The sequence below is a fragment of the Hoplias malabaricus genome, chromosome Y, assembly GCF_029633855.1.
Source record: "Hoplias malabaricus isolate fHopMal1 chromosome Y, fHopMal1.hap1, whole genome shotgun sequence".
NCBI classification, from domain to species: domain Eukaryota; kingdom Metazoa; phylum Chordata; class Actinopteri; order Characiformes; family Erythrinidae; genus Hoplias; species Hoplias malabaricus.
The window spans coordinates 39,322,326-39,347,223 of NC_089820.1; the positions used below are offsets into that span (position 1 = coordinate 39,322,326).

At 36.3% G+C, this 24,898-nt stretch overlaps 1 protein-coding gene and 1 long non-coding RNA gene across 2 annotated transcripts in view; one reads left to right on the forward strand and one right to left on the reverse strand.

Annotated features, from left to right (window-relative positions):
• Positions 1–131: 131 nt before the first annotated feature.
• Positions 132–11,559, reverse strand: LOC136677723 (uncharacterized). Its single transcript, XR_010796416.1, has 5 exons — positions 11,427–11,559; positions 2,582–2,635; positions 1,804–1,934; positions 809–874; positions 132–710 (listed from the first exon to the last, which is right to left on the reverse strand). It is a non-coding gene; the product is annotated as an uncharacterized lncRNA (long non-coding RNA).
• LOC136677720 (calpain-2 catalytic subunit-like) overlaps positions 11,499–24,898 on the forward strand; it is a 35,134-nt gene continuing 21,734 nt past the window's right edge. The window contains exons 1-9 of the mRNA XM_066655318.1: positions 11,499–11,853; positions 12,471–12,540; positions 18,603–18,721; positions 19,575–19,708; positions 20,568–20,736; positions 20,832–20,915; positions 21,450–21,535; positions 22,081–22,149; positions 22,416–22,576. Of these exons, the coding sequence (XP_066511415.1) occupies positions 11,617–11,853; positions 12,471–12,540; positions 18,603–18,721; positions 19,575–19,708; positions 20,568–20,736; positions 20,832–20,915; positions 21,450–21,535; positions 22,081–22,149; positions 22,416–22,576 (1,129 nt within the window). The 5' untranslated portion in view covers positions 11,499–11,616. The remainder of the gene's footprint in view (positions 11,854–12,470; positions 12,541–18,602; positions 18,722–19,574; positions 19,709–20,567; positions 20,737–20,831; positions 20,916–21,449; positions 21,536–22,080; positions 22,150–22,415; positions 22,577–24,898) is intronic.

Here is a 24,898-nt window from a genome sequence, read left to right on the forward strand (position 1 = left end):
CCTTTGCCCCATTTTAAAGGGGTGAACAGCTTCTTGAAGCCCTGCATCCCAAAGACTTAAGAATGAGACTTCAATGACACTAGGGTTTTGTAAACACATCAGACCTGTTTCCAGGACACAAACAGCCTGGAAAACTAGGAAATGTTGAAGTAACAAAATATGAATTTTATAAAAATGTTTTATGATTCATGATCCACTGCAGCCACTCGTCTTAACATTTTTTTGGGTAAGCATGGTGCTATTGGCCAGAGTCTAGTGGATGAAAAATGAATTGCTAAGGCATTATTAATTTTATCTGTTGAGAGTTTTAAAATTAAAACCTCATAAATGTCCCACATGTTGAGACCCCTCTCTAGTTAAAGTTACTGTTTGAGCAAATTTTTTAAACACTTTTATTTATAGAAATGTATTGTAGATAAATTACATGGACATGACGAACTTTGTGGGCTGCTCTGAGTGGATATCTGAGTGGAGCTCCCAGTCATTTTAAGACCAACCACCTTGGTCGGGAGTGGAGTGGTCAGACATATTTTACCCTCGCCTCCTTGGTTTGCTCTGAGTGGGCATCCTGTCCCTTTGATCCTTCAGTCCATGCTGCTCTGGGTGGGTATATATGGCTGACAATCATTCTTTAGTCCCGCCCTCCAAAAGGTGGGGCAGCCCAATGCTGCAGTCTGCAGATTTGTTTTGATGACTTCATTCTCATCCTCCTAAACAATGTTTAATTAATCAATTAAATTAAATATAATTAATTAGTTAGTTAATTAAACAATTAAACAATACAAATGATTAAAAAGGGAACACTCACTTTTTTGATTAGGGAGCAAACTACACAGTTTGTGGTTAGGGGAGGTTTATGGAAGTTATGGTTTATCTATGAACGAAACAAATGTATCTGTTATTTCCTGTTGACACAGCGTTTCAGGCAGAATACATTAGCAGTTATTTCTGTTTATTTATAAAATGCCACTATGTGCTACTGAGCTTCTGTTCACATTAGAATTTAAGGTTCCTACATTAGTGAGCCTTTCCCTTTTCCACAATCACTGCCAGATGTTTTAAATGAGCAACGTTTCATGTAAACACAATTTCATCCTGTATTTTGAAAATGTTTGTGTGTATTGTGTTACAGAACTTCTGTAGTGAACATGTCGGAGAAAGGAGAAAAAAAACCCATGAGAGACAGGATGGAGCAGAGAGATGGCAAAAATATGTGGATGGCCAAAGTTTCCACAGGCCAGTTTGTGCACATGCAGTTGTCCTGAGAGTGAAAACATGAAACTGTGCAGAGTTCAACACAGTGGCTCAAAAAACCTTTCCTCCACTATACATTTTCACTGAAATTAGTCGTTTGCTACTACATTAATGTGTAAAATGTCAGACTGTGCACATTAAATTTTGTATATAAAATGTTTTGGGGGAAAAAAATTGCAGCTTAAAAATGACACAGGAATTGTGCCAGAATTAGGGATTGCTTCTGCACGCACAATACTGAAGCCATGGATGTTCAATAACCCTAACACTGTGCCTGGATATAAGTACAATATTATCTTTTGTTGTAACTTCTAAAATTATATGTATAAGTTAATCAATTACTGTTTACCACAGAAATTCTTAACCTTTTCCATAAAACCACCTTATCAGTGGTTACAAATATTTAGCTATTAAAAAAATATATATATATATCTATATATATATATCTATATATATATATATATAAATTCACTTAAAAATAAATAATAATTAAAAAACTGTCCTCTAAAACATCTGCCCTGTCAAATTAATGGGTACAAGTACACTCACCATGACATTCTAGAATGTTGACTGAGCCAATGGGTTTCCAAGAAAGGACCAATAAGCATCCAGCAAATGTATTATAAGACCTGAATGAGTAACTGAAAGGTTTCTTCAGAGGAACCAATGTTAGCTGCTTTCTGGGAATACAATGTAGAAAAAAAATAACTAGCTATTCAAAGAAACTACTATTATCTCTGAATGAGATTAATAAAGACAAACATTAATTTATATATGGGAACTCCTAACTCCCCCTGCTTGTTTGATGGGTGAAAATCAAACCTCAACAAACTTTTCTTTTCCACTTTGAAATTGAACTGCTTATTGCTACAAATTAACTATCAATGTGTTTGTGTTTATTCATAATTAACATTCTTACTGACAGCACGTGATTCATCTACCCTTAAATGTAATTTTGTTGTAAGTGAAAAAAGGGGGGGCGGCACGGTGTCGCAGCAGGTAGTGTCGCAGTCACACAGCTCCAGGGGCCTGGAGGTTATGGGTTCGTTTCCCACTCCGGGTGACTGTCTGTGAGGAGTTGGCGTGTTCTCCCTGTTTCCGCGTGGGTTTCCTCCGGGTGCTCCGGTTTCCTCCCACAGTCTAAAAGCACACGTTGGTAGGTGGATTGGCGACTCAAAAGTGTCCGTAGGTGTGAATGTGTGAGTGAATGTGTGTGTGTGTCTGTGTTGCCCTGTGAAGGACTGGCGCCCCCTCCAGGGCGCCCCTGAATTGGATAAGCAGTTACAGATAATGAATGAATGAATGAAAAAAGGGGTCATTAACTGACCTCACTGGATGCTTGGGAGACAACAGCGCGAATTCAAAACAGTCCATTAGCTTCCTGGGTAACACGGAACCAGAGAAATAAATTAAATTAAACAAACAACAAACACAGTGTAGATTAGCTAACAATCTAAATACTTGTGTGCGAGAGCCAAATTTATGTAGCATTACGAGGCCGGCGATTTTTTTTGTTGGAACTTTCCGTTCCACCTTAAATGGAGCAGTAACTATTTGCTATTTAAGGTGGAACGGTGTTTTCCAATATTCACTTCAAATGTGGTTTCGTCGCAGCGCAATACATTCTATGCCATGTGCTATTGCATAGAAAAAGCTCTACTGTGACTCAGCTATCCGTTTTGCAAATGTGTGTCTTCTTGAATTAATTACATTGCGTTCATGCCTTTGAAATAAACGCAGACTGACAGTCCGCAGGGAAAAAATCTCCAGGTGCCAACTTTTAGCAACTGACGCCAAATAGCCATGCTGCATAACTTGCCAGTTGTTTTTTTCGTGTTTAACCTATTAACCTGGCCCACCGTTGTTAATCAAAATAAATTAGTTTTGAGATATATTACTTCAGTAAAACAAACAACTAACTCAGATTTTTCATAAGTAAGTCAACTACCCGCACACTGATTTTCAGCCGTCTACACTACCACACTGCTACGTATTGATTCGCACATGGAGCACGACGCCTGTTAAACTCGGAACTGCGGTCACGCCATCCGACATTCAATTTTCTTGGTCTCGCTATCAGACGCTAAAGAGCAATCAGCTCTCTGAGGCCAAAAGTCACTTACACATTTATAAATGGTACATTATGATGCTGACAGGCATTAAATAGTTTACATTGTTCTACGATGTGAAGGATAGACTGCTTATGTTGTCACTTTTGCCGCACACAGCACTACACTAAAGGAAGGCGTTCTCTGTGAGAAGGGTATCTCTGCAGTCCGGAGGCAGCTCTAAGTGGGCCGTACAACTCCAAGTGAGCGCAGAAGAACATTTTAAGCATGAGTCAAGCACGTCGCTAGCTTCGAGATATGTAGTTGGCATAAAGGCTCTGGAGATGACCTAGAGCAGGGGTGTTAAACTCATTTTGGTCTGGGGGCCGTATACAAATTAATCAGATCTCAAGGGGGCCAGACCAGTAAACTCATTCCAAAATTACATGGAACTAACAATAAGTCCACTTTTTTTCTTTATATTAGTGCAAAGAAGAAGAAGTAAATTATAAAAATCTTTATATAAAATTAATTGTCCTTTTACTAAATATATTATGAACAACTTTTTACTTTTTAAGAAAAGTATGTGCAATTTCAACACTTTTACTCAGTTAAACATTTATTTAAGTGCATTATGCATAAAAACTGATCAGTGACATTTTCCACATCTGGGAAGCAATTATGAACACATGTACTGACTCCACACACTTGAAATGTGTTTTAAACAGACATTTGATAAAGTAAATGTGTCTCCTTCCTTGTTAATGCATAAAATGTATACATGTAAAAAAGACCCTCACATATATAGCATATATGGCATGCATAAGAAATAATATTTTACTCAACAAAACTTATCTATAGTAAATCTGTTACTGACTAGCACTGACTTTCACAACAATTACAACAGCAAATATTCACAGCTGTTTATTTTTATAGTGCAATGTTGAAAGCAGCATTACATAGGATTTAGACTTGCTCAGTATTTGCCCCTAAACTTGGCATCTTTTAGCATCATTATCAGGCATGCCACCCCCCCCCCCCCTTTTTTCATGTCCTGAGAAGCAGCCAGTTTCCGAATCTCATTTAAGTGCTTATGTGTAAGCTTTGAGCGCAGCTTTGTTTTATTAATGTTCATTACTGAGAAAACCTGCTCACAAAGGTAGGTAGTCCCAAACATGGACAACATTTTTGCAGCCAGTGCTGTCAATTTAAGATATCCTGGTAGGAGATACTTGTAAAATGTGTCCAAGCCCACAGAAGCAGAATTTCTCTTTTTTGACAAAGACATTTCACTTAAGAGGGTGCCAGGGTCAACAGAAAAAGCCAACTACATATCTCTGTAGGCCGGAGGCCAGCAAGTGGGCGGTAACCAGCAAGTGTGAGGGGCGTGCGCAGCAAGTGGGCAGAAACCGGTGATCTATGTTTTATGGGAAGGCGAATGTAGGAAAAGCAGCCTTTGTAATTCGAAAAAAGGGCATAGTTCCTCTCCAACACAACTAGATACCCTTTACTTGTTATATAGTTTAAAATATTAGGTTTCAGTTAAAACGAAATACATAGTACTTCTGATATTTTAATTATATATTTTTCGTAATCTGATTATGGGGGGGAACTGCAAAGTTATGAAATCAATTAGGTCTCTCATGTCTACAATCATTATTTTAATTTGATTACAGAATTCTAGGACTGTATTATTTGTTTTGTACTCAGCACAGTATTGGATCATAATCAGTTTAAATGTGTAAACCCTTAAGTAACACTGTAGAAAATGGCCCACTATTCAAATAAATATTTAAAGCAGTTCCTTTCCATTAATGGACATGGGAGAAATGGTGCTAATAATTTGCAATAATCATAATATTCAGCAAACCTACCATGAGCACTCAGTCATAGTGGGTGTATATGACAATATAGTCAGTGCATGTAGCTACAAGTTAGGTGAACTTAATAAGATGGAAATTCACTGTAATGTATTTATGGTATAATGAATACCAATATAGTGTGTCTGTCTTGCCCTGTGAAGGACTGGCGCCCCTTCCAGGGTGTATTCCCGCCTTGCGCCCAATGATTCCAGGTAGGCTCTGGACCCTGAATTGGATAAGCGGTTACAGATAATGAATGAATGAATGAATGAATGAATGAATGGCTTACACTGTCAGAAAGTCTCCCTTTCTTCTTACCTGGGTTGTGCATGTGAATTTGGAGAAGGACTATCATTCATTCATTGTCTGAAACTGCTTATCCAATTCAGGGTCACGATGGGTCCAGTCCAGAGCCTAACTGGAATCACTGGGTGCAAGGCAGGAATACACCAGTCCCTCACAGGGCGACACACACACACACACACATATTTACTCACACTGAGTCGCCAATCCACCTACCAACTCTTCACAGACACTCACATGGAGTGTGGCTCAAACGCACAACCTCTGGGTCCCTGGAGCCGTGTGACTGCAACACTACCTGCCTCACCACCGTGCCGCCTGAAGGGCTATCAATTTACTTTAATATAGTTCATTTATTCAGTTTCATTTATTTCAGAAATACACCATATGTACAAATATTTGAGGACAAATTTGTCATTAATATATTCTAGATTAAGTTGCACACATTACTAACACAGATGTGGAAACGTGCACACACTGCCTCTCTAATCCCTGTAGAGAAATACTGACAGTAGAAATAGATTCTCTGGAGTAGAGAAACATGAACCTATTGTCAGGCGAGGAATATACATCACCCCAGCACTGATCTGTGCTGATGAACCCATATTTACTGGCATGTCTCTTGTTACGAAGTGAGTAGTAGCCTATATGTAAGCAAACTATATCATTCTCAGTACATGTGGTCTCAGTTAAATGGTTATTCTCTTTTTATTGCAAGAATTTTACATATTAAGCCAACCACAAAAAAGTCTGTAAATCACATAATGCTGAAAATGTACTCCATATAATGTACTCAATGTTTACAAGGTACAATATTAACACTGAAAACAAAACAGTTATTACATGGTCACCAGGCACAGAGCTGTACTACAAAATACACAATAATCTAACACAATATCCCAAAGAACTCACTGACATTCTCTCAAACTTCCAAACAATGCTCAAACAGAGCGATTTGAGCTGCATTAGTTATAGAAATTTGTTAGAAGAAAGAAAATAACTAGGATACCTATTTTGTGCAGGGGCATTTTTTTATTTTTATTTTATTTGATTGAGGAATTTGACACAAAAAAGGGCAAGAACAATGCTTGTCTTTAAACAATTGTACCATACAAAGCCTTACAATCAACATAAAGAAAAACCTCAGTTTTTTTTTATATTAACACCCTTAACAAGAAATAAATCGAAGGGGACCTTGAAGACTTCAATACAAACAATATTTGGCGTCTTGCTACTAGAGATGTGAATGACAGTATATCTAATTTAACATTAGTGAGTGTTTTTATAGGGAAACCAAATATTGCAATAAAGGGACACATTTCTATCTTACTCCCCAAAACTTTGATATCGTTTCAAAGTAATTAACCCAAAATCTTTGTAGAGCTGAACAATAAAAATACATGTGACTAAGGTCACAAGGTGAAAATCCACATTTATTACAAACATCACTGACAAGTGTTCGGGTAGAATCTAGAAAGTTGAGATTTTGATTGATGTGCAATATCTTAAATATCAGCTGTAGCCTAGCACAGAGTACACATCATAGCACTCTATTGATTACCCTATCCCACCACTTATGTGTGAAGGTTGTAGCCAATACACGTTCCCAATTTAGTCTGGATTTATCCAAGATTTGTGTGTCTAATTTTTTTAATCCATCGGATAGACAAAATATAATTAGGAAAAAGGAGGAAATACATTGTCTAAGTTGAAAATATCTAAACAAATGGGAGGGAGGTAGATTAATGTCTGAGGACAATTGGGAAAATTAACAAAAAATTTGATCTTTATAAAGATCACGAAAGCACTTTATGCCCTTATCGTGCCAGGTGCAAAACACAAAGTCATTTAATGCCGGAGGAAATAAGTGATTCTGTAATATGGGCAATGACAGGGATGGTGACAGATAATGAAAACACTTTCTAAAGTGTACCCAAATGCGGAGAGTAGAAAGTACCAAATAATTATTTGTGTAGTTCGAGAGTATGAGTGGTAAGGTTGAGGCTAACAATGCTAATACAGAGGAAGAAGGAAAGGATTGTACTTCCAATTTTGACCACCGCAAGTAAGGAGAATGAAGCCAGCACAATATTTTTTGGATATGTGCGGCCCAATAATAGTAACGAAAATTAGGCAGAGCGAGGCCTCCCTCAAATTTAAACCATTGTAACAGTGATTTACTAATCCTAGTTATTGTCCTTATTGTCCCATATGAAATTGGTGATAAGCTGGTCCAGTGATTTAAAGAAACTCTTGGGTAAATATAGTGGGAGGGTTTGAAACAGAAAAAGGAATATCCAATTAAAAGGAATATCCATAAGGGAAGAGATCTCCATTTCTGTAGGTCCATTTTAACTTTATCCATCAGAGGGGAGTAGTTGGTATTGAATAGAGAGGGTAAAGTGTGAGACATATGAACCCCTAAATACTTGAACCCGTCCGGTGCAAGATTAAATGGAATTTGGGATTTGTCCAGTAGTAAAGCTAATGAATTCAGAGGATAACATTCACTCTTCTGCAGGTTAATTTTATAGCCTGAGAAAGTGCTAAAGTACTTTAAGAATGTGAGAATGTATGGAAGGGATCTAACTGGCTCTGACACGTACAGGAGCAAATCATCTGCATGCAGTAACAGTTTTATTTCCATACCACATCAAGAAATTCCCTGGAAATCTGGAAGAGTGCTTAAGGAGACAGACAGGGGTTCGATGGCCAAAGCGAATAATAATGGGGACAAAGGGCAACCCTGTCTATTCCCTTGAGACAGTGGAAAATATTCTGAGCTGATACCATTGGTGTATATACTCGCTCTTGGGCAGGTATAAAGTAATTTTATCCAGGAGATAAATTTGTCACAAAATCCAAATTGACACAAAACTGCAAACAGATACTTACTTCCACTCCACTCAATTGAACACCTTTTCAGCATCCAATGAGATAATAACTTCTGGAACAGAAAGGGAATGGTTCAAATGGATTACATTTAAAAGGGTTTGAACATTAAAGAAAAGATGCAGACTTTTAACAAAACCATTTTGGTCCTGTGATTTTGTCCGGAAGGACATTTTCTAAATGAAAAGCTAAGACTTTGGCCAAGATTTTGAGATCTAAGTTTAAGAGAGATAAACGTCTGTATGAAGAACATGTAGTGGGGTCTTTATCTTTTTTTCAAAAGGACAGAAATAGATGCCTCCTGCAGTGTTGGAGGAAGGGAGCCTGGTAACAAAGATTCCTCAGAATTCTATTGGAAAACCATCAGGACCAGGTGTTGGCATGGAGCCTATGGAGCGAAATATCTCCTCCAAGGTCAAGGGGGAGTCAAGATCATCTGCAATAAGGGAATTTACGGAGGGAAGCCCCAAATTATCAAAAAAGGAGGACATCTCTGTACCATCAGTCGGAGAAAATTTTTCTCAAAATTTACCCATAATGCCTACACCATTCTACTGTCATTAAACAGAGGGACATCTTGGTTATTAAATGTATGATTTTGGTAGAATTTCACTGTATACTTTTCTCATAAAATCATACTAAATATATGCCAATATGGATTTCTCAGAAATTACCCATAATGCCTAAACTATTCTACTGTAATTAAACAAAGGGGCCTCTTGGCTATTAACTCTATGATTTTGGTAGAATTTCACTGTGTACTTTTCTCATAAAGTCATATTATTTACTTAATGATATGGATTTCTAAAAAATTACCCATAATGCCTACACCATTCTACTGTCATTAAACAGAGGGACATCTTGGTTATTAAATGTATGATTTTGGTAGAATTTCACTGTATACTTTTCTCATAAAATCATACTAAATATATGCCAATATGGATTTCTCAGAAATTACCCATAATGCCTAAACTATTCTACTGTAATTAAACAAAGGGGCCTCTTGGCTATTAACTCTATGATTTTGGTAGAATTTCACTGTGTACTTTTCTCATAAAGTCATATTATTTACTTAATGATATGGATTTCTAAAAAATTACCCATAATGCCTAAACCATTCCACTGTCATTAAACAGAGGGGCCTCTTGGCTATTAACTGTATGATTTTGGTAGAATTTCACTGTATACTTTTCTCATAAAATCATACTAAATACATGCCAATATGGATTTCTCAGAAATTACCCATAATGCCTAAACCATTCCACAGCCATTAAACAGAGTAGCCTCTTGGCTATCAGCAGTATGATTTTGGTAGAATTTCACTCTTTACTTTTCTCATAAAGTCATATTACATACTTACTGATATGGATTTCTCAAAAATTACCCATAATGCCTAAACTATTCTACTGTAATTAAACAGAGGGGAATCTTGTCTATCAACTGTATGATTTTGTTAAGATTTCACTGTTTACTTTTCTCAAAAAGTCATACTGAATATTTACCGATATGGATTTCTCAAAAATGACCCATAATGCCTAAACCATTCTACTCTTATTAAACAGAGGGACCTCTTGGCTATCAACTGTATGATTTTGACAGAATTTCACTGTATATGCTTCGCATAGATAAAAAAGATATTTTCTGAAGCCCATGGGAAAGGACCTAGTGCATTTTCATGACTTATGGCAAAAGCATTTGAGGTACAGTTGTTTTTCTGTGATGCTTGAAAGGCAGACACAGCTGTTTTTAAACAGAATCTGGAAATACACAGTAAATCAAGTTCTTCATAATTTTGATAATTATTAACATTCAAGTTGTTAAGATGTTGGAGTTGGGTGGGGGGGGGGGGTGGGGGGGGGTTAGAGGTGGTTTGGTATAGGTTGGAAACTAACCCTAGCTTTCTATGTTTTTGAACATAACCTACATGACAACCAATCAAATGAGAGAATCCATCTGCTACAGAGCAACCCAGAGCACAGCATGCCATGCTTATGTAATTGCATGGAAGAGACCACTGATGCAACAGCAGAATATATAGTGCCTAGTGTGAAAGTATTTGGCCCCCTTGAACTTTTCAAATTTTGCCACGTTTCAGGATTCAAACATAAATATATTAAATTTAAATGTTTTTGTAAAGAATCAACAACAAGTGGGACTAAATAAAATAAAATAAAATATCAAATAAAAAACTGAAAAGTGGGGCATGCAATATTATTAATGCAAGGGGGCCGAATAATATTGCTCGCCCCACTTTTCAGTTTTTTATTTGTTAAAAAAGTTTGACACATCCAATAAATTTCATTCCACTTCACGATTGTGTCCCACTTGTTGATTGTGTCCCACTTGTTGACTTGTTGCTGATAACTCAGCATGAACCCCACAAGGGATCCTGTAGCAAAAATATTTACACGTGTTGAGTTTCCAATTAATGCAAAAATAAATGCAACCAGAGGTAGCGATACTGAGTACCCTGGTCGGTTATGAAAGGAGAGTGCCTAGCTTATACATATTAAGACATGCATGGGGCATTTTATGCAAAGCAGGATATCACAGTTAACCAGACAGCCTAGGTTTCTAAAAGTTTCAAACTATACACACTGTCTGAACTGTACATGGTGCCCTTCAGTCTAGTATCTGTGCCTTAAGAATTCTGGGGTGAGGGGCATGGCGTAACCACAAACATCGCTTTACCCTGAGACCCTGCTCATCAACACAAGCTTTTAGAAACAGCTCCATATCACCCGTTTTCAAAAACAAATAAAAAGGGTTCTTTAGCCTCTGGGTCATCTCCAGAGCCTTTATGCCAAATACATATCGCAAAGCCAGCGACGTGCTTGAGTCGTGCTTAAAATGTTCTTCCGCGCTCACTTGGAGCTGTACGGCCCACTTGGAGCATTTTCGTGTTCTGTCCTGAGATTTATTCCTTTTTTCTGCGAAAAAAATTATTCCGTAGAAGGAGCTCAGTCATAAAACCTTGATAACCAAGGTTATATCACAGAGTATGAAAGTAGTCAACTACTTATGAACTTATGCTACAATGAAACAGCGACTAGAAAACCCTACATACGTTCAGCTGAATGATGTTTTCAAACGTCGCTTCTTCCTCTTGCTCATGCCTCTGACAGAAAATAAACCCCGCCTGAAACGAGAGTTCCTGAGAGGCTGACAGGGGCGGAGTGAAAATAAAGTCTGTAAACTCACTTCTGGGTGTCGTAGGTCTCTACACTGCGTGTTTTTGAAAGAACCACATTAAGAAAATGTCGGGAATTGCTTTAACTTTAGCGAAGAAGCGAGCGAAGGCCGCGGGGTTCGGTACCAACGCGAAAGCCCTTAAATACCTGAACCAGGACTTCGAGGCGCTGCGGAGCCAGTGTCTGAGCACCGGGCAGCTCTTCTGTGATCCTATGTTCCCAGCAGCCCCAGAATCTCTGGGCTTCAAGGAACTAGGACCAAACTCTTACAAAACCAGAGGAGTGCAATGGAAAAGACCCAAAGTAAGTGCTGATATCGATTGTGATCGATTATTATGAACTTAGCAGCAGTGATTACCTCAGATTTGGTTGCTTTATCACTTATGGACATCCGTATGTACACTACTGTATTATAAAATACAAAAAACTAGTGGATTTTGCAGCATTAATGACTTCTGGATAAAAGTATGTGTCATTACTTTAAAAACCCAAGAAAGTCATGCTGGGTGTCATTTTTAAGCAGTAGCTAACATCAGGAATGTGACGTGGAGATGAGTCATATTCAAGGGTTGTGAGGCGTTTTGTTTGCAAATACATATCTTTATAATAGGCATTAAGGCTCTTTTAAATCAACACAGACACAAGAGAGGTCTGTGTTGAAGTTCTATATCAATACAATAGATACAGAACTACAGAAATACAATCAAAACTTAAATTGTAAATCATGACGAGCTGAAGAAGTTGTCCTAACAACTAAAGGACTGTAGTGTTTTCCCTTTTTTATTTAACTTTTTTTTTTAATATATATATATATATATATATATATATATATATATATATATATATATATATATATATATATATATATAACACTATAATATGAGGAAGGTGTGTCTGCTGAAGCTTATTCTTATGTGCAGGAGCTGTGTTCGAGGCCCCAGTTCATCGTTGGGGGTGCCACGAGAACTGACATTTGCCAAGGAGCCCTTGGTAAGTGAGGACTAATCCAGATACAGAGGTCAAAATCATCAATGTTTTTCTTACTGCTGACAGTGTTTTGGTGCTCTATCTTTGAGTCAAGAAGTGGCACTCCTCACCTTACCAAGCCTAACCCCACCCAAACAGACACATACACACACACACACACACACACACATACACACACACACACGCCTTTCATAAAACACAAATACAGTGGTTGTCCCAGCAGTGGTTATAAAGTGCTGCCAGAAACTTCTTCAGCCAGTAAAACTCATTATGTGAGTCTTGCTCACAGAGTGAATTATTTGACTCCAATTAAAAAGCCTGCCTGTTCATTCTTAGAACATTTTATGTGCACCTAACATGTTTCCTTCCAACAAATAAGCTTGATATGGCACGTACATAAGGATGGGCATTTCAGTCAGATCTGATTTCATGGCATTACTTATTATTAATTATAATCATACACAAGATAAGATGTAAAATATCCTATGCCAATGCATTAGAGCTTCACATAAGGCCCACAACACTCTCTTCCTACCTGCAGCCATAAAATTCTGTTGAATAGTACACCTCAACACTGAGGTTGCTATGGACGTTTATGATTTGATCAGCAACCAGCTACCCTTAACAACTATACCCCCATATAAAATAATTACTGTCTAACAGTCTAACATGGAGCAATACTGAGAAACTGATCTAGCTGGATTTCTGTACTTTTTGGTGTAAAATACATTAATTATTACATTTTCAAATCTTTCACAGAAATTTGATGGCCTGAAAAGGCTCATTCTTAGTAGTTACCTGTATGTATTCCTACAGTTTATTATACAATACAAATGAAGTGTAATCAGGTTAATGTATGCAAGTACCAACATGTGCCGTGCATTATAATTAAAAAATAAAATTCCGAGGTGTATGTTAGGGGTTTAACAGTTATTTTGCACAATTTACATTTAATATCAGCATTTACAAAATGCTGATATTAATTTTGTTCTGTCTTCCAATTACTGCTAAGACTATCACAATAATTATGTAATTATCTGCTTGTGATTATTAATTGCTTATTTAAGTTACTGCACATGTTTCTAGAAGCTTTTACATGCGTATATTAACATAACAATCAAATGTTATTAGTTGCATTTTCATGAGATACGTTTAGACAAAAAAAGGTCTGTAGAAAAATCAAACAAACAAATGCTTTAACCTTTGACTTGTTTTAAAACCTTTTAGAATTCAATAGTAAGTTATGATAATTACCTGGGCCTTGAACCATCATAGTTGCATACATGGAACAAAATAAACTTTAAGGTTAATAGCGTTTATGGGTACATTTTTAAAATTAAGAGTGCTACAAAGTGTTCTTTGAGCAATGCCATAAAAGGACCACTTTTGGTTGCATAGAGAAATATGCTTGTTTATGAAATGTGTAAATGTGAAGAACACTTTTAAAGGGTTAAAAAACCTTGATCTCCATCATAAAGTTCTTTTCTAATTTAAACATTATCAGCTAAAATGGTTCTTTATGGAACTAGAAGTGGTTCTTCTGTGGCATCCCTCAAAGAACCTTTAGTAGCACCATTATTAATGTTTACTTTAAATTGTATGATAATTATAAAAAAATATTGACTATATAATCAAGGGCATAAAAACGGGAACTGAAAAATCTTTTGCCCTTCAGGTAATATGATTTTGCGTTTTTCATGTAAAATCTGTTTTTTACAGAAAGTAGCATATTAGACAACATTAAAAGCATATGTTTATTCTGCACATTTGAGATTTCCTGTATTTCCGAGTGCTAAACTCAGCACTGAAACTAACAAAACTATCATATTTAATTTTCTAACATATAAAGTATTTAAATATATTTCCATGCAGAAAATCAATAGAACGTGCAGTTTGACCAGGGTAGGTTATTCAAGTTTTTAAATATGACTGTACACACCCACATTGACAGTGAACAAACATGTTGGCCTCCATCATAGATAGCTTAGGTAGAGAACAGTAAAGGAAAACCTGAATGTTGTGCTTTTATGTGATCAGTGCAAATAGCAACTCAAGAATAAAAGAGATTACTTGAGTGGCTGGGTGTGCCCAGTATCTTTAGTCATGGGGAAAGAATTAGGAGTGATTGCTAGATGTTTAGTTCATTCTTTGAAAGCTGAAAAGTGGACACAAAGTGGCATTTTAAGTAAAGGTATCATTGATGTTGCAATTGTAAAATGTCAAATGCATAAAAAAAGAACAGAACCATCTGAAAATATGGAGAATTTGTTAATAAAAGTTAATAAATTTGCTTTGTTGACCTTGGCCATAATTTTACCTGTTAAATCAACCTAGATTTGCTGTGATAGTGTAGTGTTATATAGAATTCTGCAAATCTGTTCTAAAACATCACATGGCAACAAATTTATTACATAACAATAATATTTCCATCTAATAATTTAACAAGTTAATATATTTTGAGATTTTGTTGGACTGACTGACCTTGTTGAAAAACAAATTCAGTAGGTGGGACTGCAGCTGGTCGGTGCTCTGGTTTGTTTTACAGTTTGCATACCAAGTGAGGCTCCTGAGCAGAGATTCTGCAGTTCAGAATCAGGCAGAACAAATATTAATTGTAGTGGAGAAGCTCACAGAGATGGTATAGTAAATATTGGTCATACCTGGGAATATTTTGGACCACCTGCTTTGTTGGGACATTGTCTATTGTGGCCTACTGGTGGAAACTATTATATAACATCACACTGAAATATTGTATTTTTTTCTTACAGAGGATTTAAATATGTTCTGTATTTTCAGTCAAAAAAGCCTTGTGTCATTTATTAGGCAGGGTAACATGAAATGTGGCATGGAACCTAATAGAAACACTGGGCAGTTAACAAATATCTAAATTACTTTCAAGTATTTTAATAAGAAGGTATATTTTGGACTCACATGCTTGACTGCCTCATTATTACTTAAATATCAGCGACAGTTATTTAAAAAATGGGTTTTAGCTATTGACAATCAACCAAAGCTAGGCTTTTCAGGTCTTGATCTAACCAGCAAGACTAGTTATATCTTCACTGGTGATTTCATGCTACTATACTTAAATGGATGGTTCTGGATCAGATTAAATGCATTCACAAGCCTTTCTCTGTGAGGGTACACAAGAACAGTGCAGAAATGTGGTTGCTTTCATTATTTTCTAACCTGCCGTTCTCACAAAACCCCCTAAAGCACAGATGAAATCTGATCCGTGTGTTAGACTCAAGGAGGAGGAGACTGTCTGCTGACACAGAACACACACTCTCTCATACTAGCACACACAGTCATTGCTTTTATGGCTCTAAGTAAGAGGAACTATAGCTCTGTGCTTGCGTGACTTCATGACCACAGGGTCCTGGACTCTGGTTGGCTGAGCAGAAGTATTTGCATGTGTTGTTCTGTGCTTTCAGAATAGTATAGAGAATCTTCTTTAACCAGAGCAGCACAACATATAGTTTGTAATCATTACTGTTATTGCAAAACTGACACAGAAAGTATGATAGTTTTTAATTGAAGAATTAATATATTCAGAATTTAATACATCAAAACCTATAATTGTTTAACAATGTTGCAGATAAATAATTAAGAAATGGCATTGAATTGGGGTTAAAAATATTTGACATATTTAAATTTTAACAAATACATTAAGTGAAACTTTTTAGTAGACATGACAATTAACAAAATTCACATAGTAGTGTGAAAGTGTTTGCCTGCTTCGTGATTTCTTTTTTTGCACGTTTGTTTCAAATCATCCAACAAATGTAAATATTAATCAAAGACAACACAAGTAAACACAAAATGCAGTTTTTAAATGAAGCTTTTTATTATTAAGGGAGAAAACAAAATATAAACCTACCGCAATTCAGAAAATGAACATCATACCTCCAGTAAAATATGGTGGTGGTGTGTGATGATCTGGGGCTGTTTTGCTGCTTCAGGATCTGGAAGATTTGCTGTGATAAATGGAACCATGAATTCTGCTGTCTACCAAAAAAGTTCATGACTTCAATCTGAAACGAACTTTGGTTCTGCAGCAGGACAATGATCCAAAACACACCAGCAAATCAACCTCTGAATGGCTGAAGAAAAACAAAATGAAGACTTTGGAATGGCCTAGTCAAAGTCTTGACCTGAATCCTATTTAAATGCTGTGACTTTAAAGGCACCCTCCGGTGTGGCTGAATTACAATTCTGCAAAGATGAGTGGGCCAAAAGTCCTCCACTGTGCTGTGAAAGACTCATTCCAAGTTACCGCAAATGCTTGATTGCAGTTGTTGCTGCTAAGGGTGGTTCATCCAGTTATTAGGTTTAGGGGGCAAACACTTTTTCACAAAGGACATGTAGGTTTGGATTTTTTTCTCCCTTAATAATAAAAACCTTCATATAAAAACTGCATTTTGTGTTTACTTGTTGTGTTTGACTAATATTTAAATTTGTTTATTATCTTAAACACTTGAGTGACAAACTCTTAAAATAAGAAATCATGAAGGGGGCAAACACTTTTTTACACCACTGTACATTTCTTATTCAATAAAACCTGAGATTTTAATGTGTCCGCATAGCCTCTCCATATAGCTCCCAAGAGACTGCAGTCCCATATTTAAGAATGTCTTTTTAAATGTATGTCTAGATGAATATTTGATTTGAGGGAAATATCAGCTCATGTGATATTATTAATTCATAGTCGTATAGTATGTTTGTTATGTCTTTTAATATATGGCATTTCATAATTGCAATAGGCAGCAATGAACTGACAGTTCTAGTAATTTATTCAAATTGTGCAAGCCCTGTGTGGGACCACTTTGTCATGTTTCTTACATGAAAAGCAGAACATCTCTTCGCATACATTTCATAGGTCAACTAATGCTGAGTAATCTATGAGAAAATCATCATGGTTTTAAAAATCATACTTTTAAAATCATTTGTTTAAAAATCAATCATTACTCTCGTTTAAAACACAAGGGTGACCATCCTTTTTCTGTGGATCTCTTTACCGTATGGTGTCTTAAGGCCTATCTCTTCTCGCTTGCTTATGACTGTGATTAAATATCAGTCACTCTCATTAGCCTCAGTTTCACTTTCAACGTACACTTTTTTTTTTACTGTTTTATTTGTTATTTGTCTTTTTTTTATTTTTAATTTCTATGTTGTACAACACTTTTGGTCAGCTTCGGCTATTTTAAATGTGCTTATAAATAAATTGCACTGTTGCTGTGGCATTTGTATAAACTGTTTAAATACTTTTTATAATGTTTACTTTGGTGCAAGCTAAGTACAAATGCAGAAAGATAGTTCTCAGGATTCCTGCCAAGTCTGTGATCTTCTTGGGTTGAAATTGAGTTCCTGGAGCCAAAGAAACTCGGCTCCGATATTATCAAAACTAAAAATCAGCAGAACCATGATACATTTTCCTCAGTTCAGCTGCTCTAGTTTGACACCAAAAAAACACTAGTAATTTTAAAAAATTGTACTTTTTTGTTATTTGGAGTATTCTACGCTCCACACATTTCATGGCATGTTAGTATCCTCTGTCCTGTATATTTTTGAGATTGCTCTGCTCCTTAAACTAATTGTAATTAACATATAATTGAAGTGGGGTTGATGGAGTGAGGAGACAACTACAACATGCAGGGCACAAGGACAAGAATTGAGAACAAATGTAAATGCAAATTTTCTTTTTTTATTAGTTTTATTTGGTGTTTGAGGTTTTTGGACATTACCATTACCATTACCATCTATTAAAAGAGGTACAATGAAACATTTTATTGATTGTTTTATTTAAAACATGTTGTTTTCCATTCCACAATTTAAATGTCTTATCATAAATATTGGATTTTTTAACAGAGGGATCCCACTTTTTAACAAATTTGACCAGAAATAGCAGTCACTTAGTGTGTGGTGTGATATTGTTAGCTGTGTACTTCAAGCATCAAGATAGTGATGGTGATTTTCAGTGTTTACATCATTATACATTATTTATTAATGACTGACACTCTCTCTCTCTCTCTCTCTCTCTCTCTCTCTCTCTCTCTCTCTTTCAGGGGACTGTTGGCTCCTTGCGGCAATTGCCTCTCTCACTCTGAATGAGGATGTCCTAGCTAGGGTGGTCCCAAGTAATCAGGATTTCGGGTCCAGTTATGCCGGTATCTTTCACTTTCAGGTACAAGAGGTGCTGGAGGTGCTTCATTACCTCCACTTTTCTATTGGCAGTGATATGTGTGGATAGTGTTGTATGTAGGAATTTCAGTTGCTCTGCATCAGAGTTGCAACTGGGCTTTTAACATCTGCATATACATTTCCCATTAAAAATATATTCTGTTAAAATCAGGTTAAATGAGAAAGTGTCTAACAGCATTCAGCTATTATTGTTCCAGGTAGCAGATATATTTGAGGCTTATTGGGCTTTTCAAGTATGGCTGCATGATATTGGGAAAAATGTTTTGTTCAATATTAAGAAATGTAGGAATTTGCACAAGAAGTCAATGATCCACATGTCATATTATTAATGCATGTGTTTTACTCTTCATAAGGGGCTCATCTATGAATAAAGTTAAGAGTAAACTTTAGAATTTGTCTGCAACCTCAGACGTCTGTCTCTCTCTCTCTCTCTCTCTCTCTCTCTCTCTCTCTCTCTCTCTCTCTCTCTATGCTTTTCTGTTTCTCAGTATGATTAAAAAAAATGATTATATGCAGCACCAGCCTCATCCACACTGTGCTCCATGTGACATAGCATGTCCTGTCATGTGACTGTCACTATGACGATACAAAAAGATATATTGTGCAGTCCCATTTTAAAGGTTTTCCATTATTTGGAATGGTAAAAATAAAGAAATCACCTATGTGCAGGTATATACAAACAGTTTTAGTTGCATTTTTATAATCCTTGTATTCATGAACTTCATTTTGACATTTGTATCCTGAATATGGACACGTTAGACAATTTCTTTTTCATTTTTATGTCAAATACTCTGAAGTACAAATCTAAATTGCATTTGTGCCCACACTCTTTTTAGTTCTGGCAGTATGGTGAATGGGTGGATGTTGTAATCGATGACAGGCTACCAGTGAAGGACGGCAAGCTGCTGTTTGTCCACTCAGAAGAGGGCAGTGAGTTCTGGAGTGCACTGATGGAAAAGGCCTACGCAAAGTGAGTGTGTGTCTGTGTGTGTGTGTGTTTCTGCGTGTGTAAAACACTGTTGCTTACATTTTAGCCTCAGGAGCACTACTAACCGCAGACCTCATTATGTCAGAAAACCAGCATTTATAGGGCATTCCGTTTGAAGCTTTGTCATGTGTTCTCACTCTGGCAGAGTGGATCACTTGCTGGGCTGGTTGGCTATGTGCTGATGGCAAACTATGTTCTGATGTACAAATTAAAAACACAGTTCAACTAACTTGGGGAGTTTATATTTGAATGTTTCACATACAGGGGTTACAATTTTATTTTTATGGACTACTACTGCCTAGCAACAAATTGTTCAACTGTTATAATATCTAGCAGAATACAATCACCAAATATGCTACATATACAAGAAATTCACCCTCATAAATGCACACAAATGATATGCAATGCACTGAAAAAGACCAGCACATTAACCTGTTAATGTTTCCAGTTATTCTGATTAATAAATGGAATAATAGATTAAGGAGCAGATGTAAGATAGAGGGTTTAGAGTTATGGAATGTATAAGTAGTCAGGTTTTGTTTTTGGGAAAAGTTCAACTACAAGTTCGACTACAGGGTTATAAAGACCCACAGTGTTGGGCTGCAGATCATTGCATTGCATTGCATGCTTTCAGCTGCTTTTGTGACCTAGAACATATTTACTTAGTAACTGACCTCACTAATAGTATTGTTACTGTTCCAATTATTTAGTGAAAAGCCAGTTGTTACTGTAGAAAAAGAGCAGTGTAAAAATGTTTACATAATAACTGTATATATTTTACTCACCTCAATAAACCGTTGTTAGCACTCCATTGCCCTGCTGATTTTGACTTTCGTCTCAGGGTTAACGGGTGCTATGAGGCCCTGTCTGGAGGTTCCACCTCAGAGGGCTTTGAAGACTTCACTGGAGGCATAGCTGAGAGCTACGAGCTGAGAAAAGCTCCTTCCAACATGTTCCAGATCATCCAAAAGGCCCTGGAGGCTGGAGCTTTGTTGGGCTGCTCTATCGATGTGAGACATTTCTCTGAATTCCCTGCTAACTGCTTGGTTTTTACATATCTGCTCTGAATGAACTATTCATGCTGTGTCGGTTTGTGTGTCTCTAGATAACGAGTGCTGCCGATTCAGAGGCCATCACTCGTCAAAAGTTGGTGAAAGGTCATGCCTACTCTCTCACTGGAGCCACTGAGGTACAGGTCCTCAAAGCACTTGAAAGGCAACAGTAACTATTAGAGATTGAAGGACACTAAGCAGAAACTTGTTTTGCAGCTTGTGGTGTGAAAGTAAATAGTAGTTATTATAATAAATATATAAAAGACAATTGACACCAAAGCGAAATGATAATGATCTGCTAGGAAGGCAAATATTGTCTGTGTGCTGTTTGTAGTTTTTTGTGGGTTTGTTGTGTTATTGCATTGACAGGGTTCCTATTTCATTTCTATGGGCAATCAATGAAATGCCATTTATAATTGGTGCATCCACTGAGTGGACAGATGTTTAACTGTGTATGCATAGCTTGTATTATGAGGCTGAAAGCACTGAAATCATACCAAGCAATGGCTAGAGGGATATTAAGACCCACAGCACTGGATGGAGGAACAGTGGAATTGTGTTCTCTGGACTAATATTGCGCTGTTTTAATTTATACAAAATGATGTGTGGATGATAGAGAGTATATGGATATCTTTGTATTAGTATAAGGGCTTGTGTTCTGTTTGATTTAGGTACACTACCGTGGCAGGCTAGAAAAGCTGGTGAGAATGAGGAATCCTTGGGGTCAGGTGGAGTGGACAGGCACATGGAGTGATGGGTAATATTCATCATCCTTTCTAATCTCCAATATAAACTCTAATATATAAATTTAATTGAAGAAAATAAAGAAAATTTGAGAATTGTGGTCTAATCCTGATATCCCATATTTCTAATAAGAGTGTAAAAATATAATGAACTTACAATTCGGAATGTCTTTTTGCATTATTCAACCTCTGTTTTTCAGTAGTTATTCTAATGCATAAATATTGATAAGATACAGAATATTGAATTAGATACTCCTGGGTTAGTGTTAAAAAGAAATGATGCTGTAAATATATAATTATATAATGTATTAATAATATTTATATTATATAAAATATATATAAAATGCACACTTTAGCAGAAAGCCAGATGGCCTTAACATTCTAAACATTGTTCAATTTCACAGGCATTTTTACAGATATTTTTACTTATCCCTACTACTTATAGTTTGTTTTTTATTAGACAGGTGTTGACAATAGTTTTGATGAAGAGGCAGAGTATAGTTTTCTACTAGTGTGTTGCGAACTATAAATGTGAATGCTTTTATTTCCATCTTTGCAGGTCATCTGAGTGGAACTCTGTGGACCCTTCAGAGCGGCCGAATGCCAATGCAGAAGATGGAGAATTTTGGTAATAGTACTGAGAAAGATTAGATCCTTGATTCTGTATTTTCATTTTTATGAAAGATATTTAATAGGTTTTATTTTCAGTTTCTTACAAAAGTTACAGTTTTACATTTTCAAATTTAGCACTTTATGCCAAATATAATAATTTTCTTTTGTTGGGCTGATGAAGTATACAACATTTTCTTATGTGTATATTGGTTCCTGGTTTTTCATTCTATGTTTGTAATAATATTTCTGTGGGTGTGTGTGTGCATCTTTGTTTGTGTTTAGGATGTCATTTTCAGAGTTTATGCAGCAGTACTCCCGTGTAGAAATCTGCACTCTTACTCCAGATGCCATCACCAGTGATGCTGTGAGACCCTGGAGTGTGTGTAACTACAACGGCACATGGAGGAGGGGTTCAACTGCTGGAGGCTGCCGTAACAATCCCAGTAAGAGATTGTGTTTTTAATGCCAATATTTTTAATTTAGCCTCTGCAAATTCTAGATTTTTTTTTTACTTGGACTCTAATGTTTCCCAGGGTATTGGTAGAAATTATAGAACTCTGCTGATATTGTGGATAATGCTTAACTGGATATTGCATAGAAAATCAAAAATGAATCTGATACTTTGCTGCAACAAACCTGTCTTGAAGTTGCACACACTTATTTAAATATTTGTTATTATCTGTGTATTCTTTCATTTTAGGTATTATTGTGTTTGAATATATATATATATATATATATATATATATATATATATATATATATATATATATATATGATCAAAAGTGGTTTAACCCCATCTCTGTGGATATCATGTTAGAGTGACAAAGCCTGATAATCGACTGTTCTCTGTATTGTTTTCTTACATAATGGTGCCATCTACAACAGGTTCCCCTTGAAATATCAATGTCAGGATGAGTGGTAGTTTGGATAATGTTTTATTTTTATATTACCAACCTTTATTAAATGAATGCTACCTAAATGGTGTTAATGTACTAGAATGTAGCTTTGGTCAATTCTATGTCCCATCATTCTCAGTATTTTTACACATTAATCCTAAATTAATCTTATTTAAAGATAATAAAAGTAACCCAGGTTTATATTTTGTATTCAATGGCCAAAGTTACGGTGGCGCAGCAGGTAATGTCTCAGTCACACAGCTCCAGGGACCTGGAGGTTGTGGGTTTGATTCCCGCTTCGGGTGAATGTCTGTGAGTTGGTGTGTTCTCCCTGTCTCCCAGTCCAAAAACACAGGTTGGTAGGTGGATTGGTGACTCAAAAGTATCTGTAGGTGTGAATGTGTGTGTTTGTGTCTGTGTTGCCCTGTGAAGGACTGGCGCCCCCTCCAGGGTGTATTCCTGCCTTGCGCCTATTGATTACAGGTAGGCTCTGGACCCACCGTGACCCTGAATTGGATAAGTGGTTACAGATAATGAATGAATAAATGATTGGCCAAATTTGTGAACCATATATATTGTCACCACTGTTACTCTATAAGGCACCACCCAGTACTGCATCATTTGTTTTTTTTACAGTCAAAACTGATACTGAGAACAAGAAGTTCATTTTTAGGTGAAATTTATGAGGAGGTTAGATAATCCAATGACAGAATGTAGGGAATGTCAAGGTGCAAATACAGGACATTGTGTTCAGACAGAGAACATGGAACTACTATCAGTTGCAGAACACACAACAGACCACCAATCTGTCTCCATACCTTCCAAAGTATTGCACAACATTCACACACTGTGTAATTTCACTCAGATGTCTTAAAAGTGATTGCTGGTCTTTGTACCATTATACCCAGAACAAAATTTTACAGTTGATTGCCAAAGTTCTGAAGTACAATGATTTTATTTTTTGTGAGCTAATTAATTATGGTTCATCTGGAATAGCTGGTCTTCTTACAAACATTTCAAGGCACTGTGATAGCCACAGGAAATGTTTCAGATGTTTTTTTAGAATTTTACTAATGTTAAATACTAAGGTAGACTAATGTATACAATACCACAGTCTTATGAATTTATTGTTAAATATCTCCTTATGTAGCTCTGCAAATTCTTTCAACATAGTCTTGTAAAGGTTAAATGAAATATTGTATTAAACAGTAATGATATTTGTTTTCTCTTGTTGTTATTTTTATAAACAGTATTAAAAGCAGAATATTCAGATAAACAGATCTAGCCTTAGATATAACTTTAAAGGGCCCATGTCCTATATATATTTTGCTTGTCCTATAATTTTGTGTTGGGCATTCGAATTTTATATTTAAAAACTGACAAAGTTAATCTATCATTAACCTAACCCAGTTTGGTTATCCAAATACCTATAAATATCTATATTTATATATTTAAAACAATTTAGTCTATTTTAATATGAACATTTTTAAGTTTTTCTGTGCACTTAAAAGTAAAAAAAAAAACAAAATCACTTCTTCACTTCAGGGTGAAGAAGAAAAGAAATGCAATGAAATTGAAATTGTCTGTTCTTGCGGCTTATATTCAATATATGGGTTGAAGATGAAACATATTTAGTTCATCAGGCAAATTTATTTAAACCTGGTCAGGTATATTCTTATTCCACACTAAGAAATTCACTCAAATGTTAAGATCTTCATTTTCATGTTTTTCTGAATCCCACCCAAAGCCTCAGGGTCTATAGGCTTGAATGCTAATCCTAAACAGACACACCTACCTCAGCTTGGCCATGTATTCTGAAACCCCTGAATTTTAGGCACAGGTGTGTTCCTTTAGTGTCCCCAGTAAAGC